Genomic DNA, 12,116 nt, shown 5'->3' on the forward strand with positions numbered 1-12,116 from the left:
TTGAGGACTGCTTGTACTTAATCATTGCTACATCTGTATGAAAGCAGTCAAATCATGTAAGGACTTCTTGTATAGTTTGTGATCTAATAATCTGTTCCTGTGAAAAACTGCACTACTGGTTTGAAAGAACATAGGAACATGGGTTTATCAACAACACATTGTACCAGACAAATCTTGTTACAAGTGACAAAATTAGTGGACAGGCAAAAACTGTGGATACAGTTTATTTGGATTTCAGTAAGGCATTTGATAAAGTTGACCACGATCTTGATGAGATACAAAAATGTTAGACAATACCAGCAGATGGATTTGTAATTGGCTGACCAACTGCACTCAATGTGTAAGGCCTCAATGGAATTGCATCTACATGGAGGGAAGTAGGCAATGTGATATCCCTCTTCTTGTGAACTTTTTCCACCTTATGAACCCTGCCGCCGCTGGGATGCCCTGCCTCCGGACTTCCGTTGCCAGCGAAGCGCCCATTTTCGCGCTGGTGGGATTCCCCTGCAGCATCGCAAAAATGCGGAAGTCTGGAAGTGGGGTTTCCCATGGAGGGGAGCCTCAGGAGAATCCCACCAGCGCAAAAACGGGCGCTTCGGCTGGCAAAAGGGGTGAATTTTGGGCTTGCACGCATTAATTGCTTTTCCATTGATTCCTATGGGAAACGTTTCGTCTTATGAACTTTTCACCCTTACGAACCTCCTCCTAGAACCAATTAAGTTCGTAAGACAAGGTATCACTGTATACACACACACATAAAGTTGGCTTGGACATATGATTGACCTATTTAATGACTGTTACGGCTTACAACTATTGTGACCAGGCTCCATTACAGACATAATTTGAAGACTGTTAGGAAGTTTCTTGTTAATTCAAGGAAAGAAGCAATCTAAAACTAAGGGGAAGCTTCCTAAAGTGAGGACAATTAACAGTGGAACATCTTGCCTTCAGATGTTGTGGAGATTTTAAAGAAGAGACTGAACATAATCACCTGCCTAAAACTGTATACTGTATTATAACCACAATCCACACGTGACATGAGGCTAAAACATAGGAAGGCTGAAACTGGGCATGTCTAGTGAAAAGGACCAGGGGAGACAGGATAGCAGTCTTCCAATATCTCAGGGGTTGCCCCAAAGAAGAGGGAGTCAACCTATTCTCCAAAGCACCTGAGGGTAGAATAAGAAGCAACGAGTGGAAACTAAACGAGAGAAGCAACTTAGAACTAAGGAGAAATTTCCTGACAGAACAATCAGTGGAACAACTAATTGTGGTTGCTCCAACATTTTTAAAGGGATAGAGTACTTTTGTCTGAAATGGTAGAGGGCCATGATGGCGAACCTATGGCATGTGTGCCCAAAGTGGCATGCAAAGCTATATCGCCTGGCATGTGCAACCTTGCCTGTTTTGTCTTCCAGGTTTCTGATGCGCATGTGCGTGCAATCAGCTGTCCTTTGCATGTAGGGCAATACCAAAAACGTGCGCCTGTGCACTGGCCAACTCATCTTCTGGCAGTATGAACACTAGAACTGGAAGTTCAGCTTTTCCAGAGCGTGGCCCCAACGAGTGTGCGTGCGCACATGATGTTTCCATGCAATGGAAAGGTTCGTCATCACTGGAACAGGGCCTTTCATTTGAGTAGGCGCTTGGTTAGAGCCCCTTCCAACTCTATTATTTTATGCTCTACGCAGAAGCAAGCTTTCACCCGAGCCAGGGATATAGAAATGTTTTATTTGTCTCTAGTGTTACAAAAGTTAAGCTGCTTGTGAGAAGGCCCTCTGTGGCTTGTTCTTCAGGTGCCCATGAGCAGCTCTTCGTACTTCTCATCGTAGGAGCCACTTCCTTTGACAAGCAGCAGGCACGGCTTCTCTCCCAGCATGCCAACAACGGTCACTGTGGTTTCATAGTCCATGTTGTCTCTGAAACGAGAGCATGGTTAAGACGTGAGTCCTCCCTTTGACAAAAACTCCATGGAAGGGCCTCTCCTACCTGTGACTGGAAACTCCCCCTGGCCAACTCCCCATTGGCAACTCGCTGCAGGACAAGAGTTAGTTAGTTAGTTTAGTTAGTTAGTTAGTTAGTTAGTTAGATAGATAGATAGATAGATAGATAGATAGATAGATAGATAGATAGATAGATAGATAGATAGATAGATAGATAGATAGATAGATAGATATAGATAGATAGATAGATAGATAGATGATAGATAGATAGATAGATAGATAGATAGATAGATAGATAGATAGATAGATAGATAGATAGATAGATAGATGATAGATAGATGATAGATAGATTTGCATGCCACCCCTCCGAGGACTCGCGGCGGCTTATAGCACGTAATATAAACAGTAAAATACAAAGACAAATCTAGAGCCGGGGTGGCGCAGCAGGTAGAGTGCTGTACTGCAGGCCACTGAAGCTGACTAGATTTGCAGGTCAGCGGTTCGATTCTCATCACTGGCTCAAGGTTGACTCAGCCTTCCATCCTTCCGAGGTGGGTAAAATGAGGACCTGGATTGTGGGGGCAATAGGCTGGCTCTGTTCAAAAGTGCTATTGCTAACATGTTGTAAGCTTCACTGAGTCTAAGGAGAAGGGTGGCATAAAAATCGAATAAATAAAAATAAATAAATAAATAATTCAATTAAAACTACAAACCTAAAATCCAAATATTTTAAGAAACAATCATACACATTCAGATCTCAACCATACACCACATTCGTTGACCAGGGGACCAAGACCTAATTGCCCCAAGCCTGGCGGCATAAGTGAGTCTTAAGACTCTTGCGGAAGGTGAGGAGGGTGGGGGCAGTGCAAATCTCCGTGGGGAGCTGATTCCAGAGGGCCGGGCCCCCCACAGAAGGCTCCTCCCCTAGGCCCTGCCAAGCGACATTGTCTGGTTGACAGGACCTGGAGAAGGTCGACTCTGTGGGACCTAATCGGTCGCTGGGACTCATACGGCAGAAGACGGTCCAGCAAGTAATCTGGACTGATGCCATGTAGTTACACTAATAGTGAAGAAATTGTCACAAAGAATCAATAAAGGAAGGATGCCAAAGGAGGGACAAAATAAAATGTGAATGACAAATATTAAAATATATTTTTAAAAATTATTTTAAGGAAATTAAATTAAATTGTCTGGCAACAGGTTATCCCGTGGTGAGTTGCCCAGTTCAGCTGGCCTGCTACTCCTTCACCCACTCTTCTCAGTCCTTGAATTATGATCCCAACTGAGCCCAGCATTTCTGTTGCTGAGTAAGACATTTGGGTGAGTGAGTTTTGCCCCATTTCACACTCTTTCATAACACAGTCGTTAAGCGAATCTGGCTTCCTTATTGACTTTGCTTGTCAGAAGGCTGCAAAATGGGATCACATGACCCCAGGAAACTACAATGGTCATAAATATGAGCCAGTTGATGATGGCCTGGATTTTGATCACATGACCATGGGGATGCTGCAATGGTTGTGTGAAAAACGGTCATGTCATCTTTTTTCAGTGTTGTTGTATCTTCGAATGGTAACTAAATGAATTGTTGTAAGTCAAGAACCACTTGTATTTCGACATTGAAAAAACTCCCATCTTCACAAACTATGGGATATGCAGAAGAGCTTCCCCTGACCTACCTTGGAGTGAAACGGACCACCAGTTGGGTTTTGGTAGCTGTGCTACCTTTGCGGGCCCCAAGGATGCCGCTAATTGGAGAGATGGAAAACACTTCAGGATCCTTATGTCGTTCATCTTCAGCTTTAAAAATGAAATTAAGAAGGGCTGGTAAAACTTTCAACAGATATTCTTAAAAGAAAGATAATCTTATCATCCTCAACTAGTCCTTGGCTGCTGCAAAGAATATTTATTCATTTGGTTTTTCTATTCTGCCTTTTATTAATTTTATTAATCAGTCTTGACTCCTCAAAACCATGTATATAAACCCCTGCAGGCTTTAGCAACAGTGTTGGAAGCCATTTCCTTCTTTCCAGGGCTGAGATTTGGTTCCAATTCACCCAATTGGCTTTATGACTAAAATAAGACTAGAACTCACAAGCTTCTGATTTCTATTCCAGTGTTTTTAACTACACCAAGCTGGCTGTTACTGAATTTACATGACAGATTTATTCTATCTGTATCTATGTCACCCACAGCTATAGGCTCTCTCTCTCTCCCATCTCTCTCTCTCTAAAGATAGACAGACAGACAGATATTGGTATATAGACACTATCCATTTTCATTATCAGCAAAAAAAACATGTGACATGTGTGTGTGTGTGTGTGTGTGTGTGTGTGTGTGTGTGTGTAGATTGTTCTGAGTTCGGGTTTTGCCCCGTGTAATATTTTGAGTGTCTATGCGACGTTTCGGTGAAATCACATTCACCATCATCAGGCTGAAGTTTCAAGCTTCGTGCTGTTGTAAATATTAGTTCGGGTTTTGCCCCGTGTAATATTTTGAGCTATTTCGGCCTTATTTTGGCCTCATCAGCTAGCCATACCCACTGGGACTTGAACCTGCAACCTTTGCCTTCTAAGGCAGAGAATTATCCTCTAGGCTACAATAGAAGATCCCTTCAGTTCTGCACCAGGGAAGGGTTACATATTTTTGTGTCGAATCACCCTGGTGTATTGAAGGAACATCACAAGCTCCTTATTTGCCTCTCGGCCCAACCCAGGGCCATTTCCAAGGCAGTTAATTTTATTGATAGCCGACAATTCTATCTGTATGTGTCACATGTTTTTTTTGCTGAATTTGAAAATTAAGGGAGACTAGGATAGATCTATTTCGGCCTTATTTTGGCCTCATCAGCTAGCCATACCCACACACATATAAAATACACACACACACACACATAAAATATATTATCTATCTGACTTCTATCTATAGCTATCATCTCTTTCCGTCTCTCTCTCTCTCAATAATTCAAACTCCTAAATATCAAAATGCAGATAATTTCTTGGATATTTCTCTTACGCAAGTAAACTGCCCAGTAGCTTCTGCATCCACTGCGGTTCACCAGAAGTGCCTCTTCAGACCTCGTCTGGTTGACTAGGCAGGTTTTAAAATCAATCATTTCGCAAGAAAGCTCAAGTACCGGAAGGGACAGGTATGCAGTCAGGGGTAGCACCTGGAACGAGATCAAGGGCCAGGGGACCATGAAAAATATTTTGAGAAGGCTAAGTAAGGTCTTCCCTTAAGGCTGTCATTTGTGGGGTGGAAAAAGAAATATTCTAGTAAGTATCTAAGGCAGGATCTGGGTGTGAACATTGTGGGCAAAGGCATCTGGAAGAAACCATAATGGCATGGTTGTCGTATATATTGTGATGTCATTACAATGCGCTACAAATTAAATGAAGAATGTCTCTGAAAACATGGCTGTTCTTCCAGGCCTTGGGGCAAGATGGTAGTTAGGTTCTATACGGATGTGGACTTCAATTCCCAGAATTCTCTAGCCAGCCTTCGGGGAGTTGAAGACCACATGTTTGAAAGTTACTTATACTTTTTAAAGTATAAACCAACCGGAATTTTTTGGAATAAGGTGGACTGTACATTGTATTAAAGCAACTAGCCAACAAACAGACATTTTACTTCACTTGCAACTATGCATTATGTGTAATAATTGTTACTCATTCCAATGGCTGGTTTTGTTTCAGTGTAAACCATTTCGTGCATCTGATAAATGGACCTTCACTTCACAAAGGTTAAGCCTCTTAATAAAATATGATAGTTGGAAGAGCATTGTTAGTCACTGCTTCAAATAAAATAGAGGAATAGCAGCAATATCTGAAACGAAAGTATTTTCCAGAAATACATTTTTTGCAAAATCCATCCAACCCAAATACTTGGCAAAACGCAGTCAAACTATATACAGTGGCCTCCTGAATAGATAACCCCTTATTTTATATAGCTTCAGTAAGCAATGTGCTATATCAGCAGTTTAACATTGAACATTTATTCCTTTCAATACCAACAGTTTTCTGGATACATGCAAGAAATCTACTAAAACTGATGACATTTTGATTTTTTTTTTTAAAAGGAGAAGGGAGAAAATTCAGATTTTGCTGCTTAGTGCTGAGCAAAGGCTCAGTTCCAGATATACCAAGAAAAATGGATTTACAAAGCACCGTGTAGAGGAGCTGCAGCTAAAAATGGCCCATTTTGATAGAGATTATGTCCCGTTCAAGCTTTCCAAAATACCCATGAATGATAGCAATAGCAATAGTTTAGACATATACCGTATCATAATGCTTTGGTTTACAGAGACAGACTTTCCCTCACCAATTACCTGGGGCCTCACTTTACCAACCTCTGAAAGTTGGAATTCTGAGTCAAACTTGATCCAGTCAGGATCAAACAACTGGCAGTGGGCAGAGTCACCCTGCAATACCGAATTCTAACCACTGGGCCACCAACAGCCTTAGGGAGTTGGGTGACATATAAATAAAATAAATAAATATATAAAAATAAATGGTGCTGAAGATGTGCAAGAAAGTAAAAGAATTATGGGATTCACCCGCAAGGCAGCATTGTACGTTGTCCTGTTGGGCTTGTCACCTGCATGAGCTTACCTGCGTAGCTTTGTTGCTGTACTCGATGATAAGATCTTGCTTAAATTCCAAGATTTTATCCCCGCTGTCATGCTGGATCACTTGAAGTCCTGATGGCTGATGGTCCTCTGGGAGATGTTGGTAGGTGAGCAACTCAAGGGTTGTGATAAATGACACTTTCACCTACGAAGAACCAGATAAAAAGGGAGGTAAGTTGGCAGGGTGGCTAAGAGCTGAAGGATCAGGCAAATGGGTTATAGGCAGTCCCTGACTCATGGTCCCCTGCTCATGCAGGATATTGTATACTACTCTACATGAATTGCTATTCAGTCTCTTCTTATGGAGCAACACAACTTCTGGAGGCAAATAGTTCCACTGGTTAATTGTTCCCACTGTTAGGAAATTCCTCCTTAATTCAAGATTGCTTCTCTCCTTGATTAATTTCCACCCACTGCTTCTTATTCTACCCCAGTGATGGCGAACCTAAGGCATGGGTGCCACAGGTGGCACGCGGAGCCATATCTGCTGGCACACGAGCTGTTGCCCTAGCTCAGCTCCAACATGTATGTGTGTGCCGGCCAGGTGATTTTTGGCTCACACAGAGGCTCAGGGAGGGTGTTTCTGGCTTCCAGGGAGCCTCCAGGGGGGTGGGGAGGGCATTTTTATCTCCCCCAGCTCCAGGGAAGTCTTGGGAGGGCAAAACATGAGCCTACTGCGTACACCAGAAGTTGGGAAACAGGCTATTTCTGGCCTTCAGAGGGGCTCTGCGGGTGTGTGGGAAGCTGGCATTGAATTATGGGTGTGGGCTCTCATGCATGCAAGATAGTGCACACGCATGCTCTGTTGGCACCCAAGGAAAAAAAGGTTCGCCATCACTGCTCTACCCTCGGGTGCTTTGGAGAATAGCCTAACCCCCTCTACTTTGTGGCAACCCCCCTAAAAACTGGAACACCCCCTAGTCTTTCTTTTCTCTAAACTAACCGTATCCAAACCCTGCAATCATTCTGCATACGCTTTAGTTTCCAGGTGTTTAATCATTCACTGTGTTCCAGGTGTGGCCTTACTAAGGTTCTAGATTGGTACTAATACTGACTTTGATCCCGTGCCTCTGTTTAAAAGTTCCTTGAACAAGACCGTACCAGCATATTTTCTAAGGTGTAGAGCAACAGGTGTGGTCCCCCTTCCTCTCTTTCACTCTGGGATGTTTTCAGGCTCTTTGCAGGGTCCACGCTGGATATGGTGAAGGGCGTTGATAAGATAAGGTTGAAGGCCAGAGGGGTCTCTGTGTTGTTGGTGAGTTTCACATTCAGAGTGGTGGCTGCCTGGGTCAGCACCTGAAGGAGAAAATATACAGAATCTTGTTCACAACAGCTGTGCTTCAGACATGACGTTTCTAGGACAGACGCCCTTCCATTCGCCTGGTCTACCCCAAATTAAGAACCAAGGTGGCACAGTGGTTGGAATGCAGCATTGCAGGCTACTTCTGCTGATTGCTGACTGCCAGCAGTTCAACAGTTTGATTGTCACAACTGCAAGGTCTTTTTCTCCTTCTGTGTGGGGCAAGAGGTTGCCCCACACTGCTTAGAGAGGGCTGTAAGGGCACTGTGGAACAGTATATAAATCTAAGTGCTATCTTCCTTTCCTTCCTTCCTTCTTCCTTCCCTCCCTCCCCTCCTTCCTCCCTCCCTCCCTTCTTCCTTCCTTCCTTCCTTCTTTCCTTCCTTCCTTCCTTCCTTCTTTCCTTCCCTCCCTCCCTCCTCCCTCCCCCCTCCCTCCCCCTCTACATCTTCAATTATTATTTTATGGCTAATGTGTTGTGAACAATTAACTGATTTTAGGAACAAATCAGGGTTGTTCTATATAAAATAGTGGCTTCCTGTTCACTTATAAAATTTCCCCCTTCTAATTATTCTTGGACCCAATGGATGTGCCTGTTCCAAAGTGATCCCCCCCCCCAAAAAACCCCCAGATATGTTACAAAAATTATATATTTTCTCTTTTACAAAATGCAACCTTTTTGCCGATTTCAGAAGCAGAAAACCACGGCTTACATCCTTGGCAAAACATCCTGGGATTAAACTGCTAGCTGCTACACGGAACACCAACCCTTTCTCATGGTCTGTTTCTACTGTCAACCTGCAGGAGGAAAAGAGAATATTGTGTCTTACTAAAAAATGAGAACAAATTTAGCAGGACCACTTAAACATAGAAGAACAGTCTTCCAAATTCCAGAAAGTGATGAAAAAGGTGAAAATAAAGATGGAAATCACACACTAATGTCTGGATGTCTAGGTCAGGAGTTTCCAAACTTGACAACTTTAACAACCAAGGTGACTTTGGGCCAGAACCTTTCTCTTTCGACCCACACACCTCACAAGGGACCTTAGAAATTTGGAAAAAGTGACAGGGAAAATTAGGATTAAATAAATCAAAGCTCTCAACGTTGTATGTTATAAATAGAGACAATGAAACAAACATAAATAAGATAATAGGTGAGCTGAAGGGTAGGGGCATAAATAGGATAGAACAGTTATATGAGAATGACGGAAGAGTTAGTAGAAGATTAGATTAGATTAGATTTATTGGATTTATATGCCGCCCCTCTCCGAAAACTCGGGGCGGCTCACAACAAGATAAAAACAATACATAATAACAAATCCAATACCCACCAATCCAATTACAATTTTAAGCTAAAAAATTCATAAAAAACAACCCCAGAATATTAAAACACGCATACAATCAATCTAACACCAAAACAACATGGGCAAGGGGGAGATGTTTCAGTTCCCCCATGCCTGACGGCAGAGGTGGGTTTTAAGGAGTTTGCGAAAGGCAAGGAAGGTGGGGGCAATCCTAATCTCAGGGGGGAGCTGGTTCCAGAGGGTCGGAGCCGCCACAGAGAAGGCTCTTCCCCTGGGTCCCGCCAGACGACATTGTTTAGTCGACGGGACCCGGAGAAGGCCAACTCTGTGGGACCGAACCGGTCGCTGGGTTTCGTGCGGCAGAAGGCGGTCCCGGAGATATTCTGGCCCGGTGCCATGAAGGGCTTTATAGGTCATAACCAACACTTTGAATTGTGACCGGAAACTGATCGGCAACCAATACAGACTGCGGAGTGTTGGAGTGATATGGGCATACTTAGAGAAGCCCATAATTGCTCTCGCAGCTGCATTCTGCACGATCTGGAGTTTCTGAACACTTTTCAAAGGTAGCCCCATGTAGAGAGCGTTACAGTAGTCGAGCCTCGAGGTGATGAGGGCATGAGTGACTGTGAGCAATGACTCCCGGTCCAAGTAGGGCCGCAACTGGCGCACCAGGCAAACCTGGGCAAACGCCCCCTGAATAGAATGGTGGCTGTGCCAACAGAGATGGTTGCAAAAAAACACAATATGCACATGCTTTAATGAAAGAGAAAATAAAGAAGCACTACTAAGGGAAGAGACAGAATTAGAGAAAATTTTAAGAGAAAAAAGTGATGGTACACAGGCAGGTAATATATAGAGGATGTTAACGCAGACAGATTGGTGTGTGACCCAGGGATTAACTAGATGGTGGCAAAGCAAATTGCAAATAGATGCACAAGAGATGAAGAATATAGTGGAGAATATAAGGAAAATTAAAAATACAAGGATTAGAGAAACGAGAAGGAAAATTTTACATAAGTGTAAAACATACACTTGCGCAACTTGCATACATTTGTTGGAATGTTAAGGCTGCTTGTTGGCAATGGATGCCAGGAGAGAGGTGTTTATGCACATGTTTTGGGAGTGTTTGCTAGTGCAGAAATTCTGGAAAGAGGTGCAAGATGAAATTAATAGGATGTTAAACATAAAATGGGTGATTACAAAGGAGATGGCAGTATTAGTAATAAGGAGGGATATGGGTGAATTCAGAGAAATTAAAGAAGCAGCTATAGAAAGTGCTCAAGCGGCAACAGTCTTAGGTTGGAAGGATGCAACAAAATGGACAATACAAAATTGGTACCGGTACATAGTGAAACACATTCCGTTTGAAATTATGGACACAAAGATGAATACGATTAATGAAAATAAAGTGAAAGAACTGATGGGAAGGTGGGACAGGGTTAGAGGTTATATGGTTAGCAGAATTTGAGAACAAGTTATAAAGAATAAACTGGAATCACTGTATAATTTTTAAACATGGTAATGTTCTTATTTTAAAACAATATAAATCAGTACACCCTCATTTTGGTGGAGGGGTCTGAATGAATGATGTTCGGTGGTGGGAGCATGCATCACTGTGCACTGTGTGTTATGTAGTGTGTATCTGTTGTTACTATTAAAAATTAATAAAATTAATGTTTTTAAAAAATATGCTCCTCTCACACCCAGTATTGACTTACAAAGCAGGTTTGACGAATGCTTGCAAATCGATTCTCAGAGGGGTAAGCGAGTGTCCATCTTCACGAGTTACTTTCCCAGGGATATTCCAGATATTCTGAAGTAGGGGGAAAAGTCGGTGGTGGGATTCAAATAATTTAACAACCGGTTCTCTGCACTTTCATAGAAACATAGAAGTCTGACGGCAGAAAAAGACCTCATGGTCCATCTAGTCTGCCCTTATACTATTTCCTGTATTTTATCTTACAATGGATATATGTTTATCCCAGGCATGTTTAAATTCAGTTACTGTGGATTTACCAACCACGTCTGCTGGAAGTTTGTTCCAAGCATCTACTACTATTTCAGTGAAATAATATTTCCTCACGTTGCTTTTGATCTTTCCCCCAACTAATTTCAGATTGTGTCCCCTTGTTCTTGTGTTCACTTTCCTATTAAAAACACTTCCCTCCTGAACCTTATTTAACCCTTTAACATATTTAAATGTTTGTTTGTTTGTTTCTTCATTTATTTATTTATTTATTTATTTATTTATTTATTTATTTATTTATTTATTTATTTATTTGATTTGATTTGATTTGATTTGATTTGATTTGATTTGTATGCCGCCTCTCTTCGAAGACTCGGGGCTGCTAACAACAATAATAAGACAATATAAACAAATCTAATATTTAAGTTAATTTAAAAAGCCTAATTTAAGAAACCAATCAGTTGGTTCCAGAGGGTCAGAGCCACCATAGAGAAGGCTCTTCCCCTGGGTCCCGCCAAACGGCATTGTTCAGTCGATGGGACCCGGAGAAAGTCAACTCTGTGAGACCTAACTGGTCGCTGGGATTCGTGCGGCAGAAGGCGGTCCCAGAGATATTTTGGTCCAATGCCATGAAGGGTTTTATAGGTCATAACCAACACTTTGAATTGTGACCGGAAACCGATCGGCAACCAATTCAGACTGTGGAGTGTTGGTGTAACATGGGCATATTTAGGAAAGCCCATGATAGCTCTCGCAGCTGCATTCTGCACGATCTGAAGTTTCCCAACACTTTTCAAAGGTAGCCCCATGTAGACCAGCTGGATAGGCGTGGATCGATGGTCATGTGTCCATGTGGGCATGGCCAACTCAACGTCACTTACATTGAGGCCGCTTTACCTTAGCTGTTATACTGTAATAAGGGTTAACCAGAGAGGCAGATTCTGCAAACAGGGCAATAAAGAGGCTAGAACTC

General features: G+C 42.4%; 1 protein-coding gene across 1 annotated transcript in view; it reads right to left on the reverse strand.

The window, feature by feature from the left end:
• Nucleotides 1-1,711: 1,711 nt before the first annotated feature.
• The window catches only part of DLEC1 (DLEC1 cilia and flagella associated protein), a 79,692-nt gene continuing 69,287 nt past the window's right edge, over nucleotides 1,712-12,116 (reverse strand). The window contains exons 32-38 of the mRNA XM_070729882.1: nucleotides 10,896-10,990; nucleotides 8,584-8,668; nucleotides 7,672-7,866; nucleotides 6,554-6,715; nucleotides 4,959-5,112; nucleotides 3,623-3,743; nucleotides 1,712-1,919 (exon numbers count right to left, since the gene is read on the reverse strand). Coding sequence (XP_070585983.1) covers nucleotides 1,793-1,919; nucleotides 3,623-3,743; nucleotides 4,959-5,112; nucleotides 6,554-6,715; nucleotides 7,672-7,866; nucleotides 8,584-8,668; nucleotides 10,896-10,990 — 939 coding nt within the window. The 3' untranslated portion in view covers nucleotides 1,712-1,792. The remainder of the gene's footprint in view (nucleotides 1,920-3,622; nucleotides 3,744-4,958; nucleotides 5,113-6,553; nucleotides 6,716-7,671; nucleotides 7,867-8,583; nucleotides 8,669-10,895; nucleotides 10,991-12,116) is intronic.

Source organism: Erythrolamprus reginae, chromosome Z (genome assembly GCF_031021105.1).
Source record: "Erythrolamprus reginae isolate rEryReg1 chromosome Z, rEryReg1.hap1, whole genome shotgun sequence".
Classification (NCBI taxonomy): domain Eukaryota; kingdom Metazoa; phylum Chordata; class Lepidosauria; order Squamata; family Dipsadidae; genus Erythrolamprus; species Erythrolamprus reginae.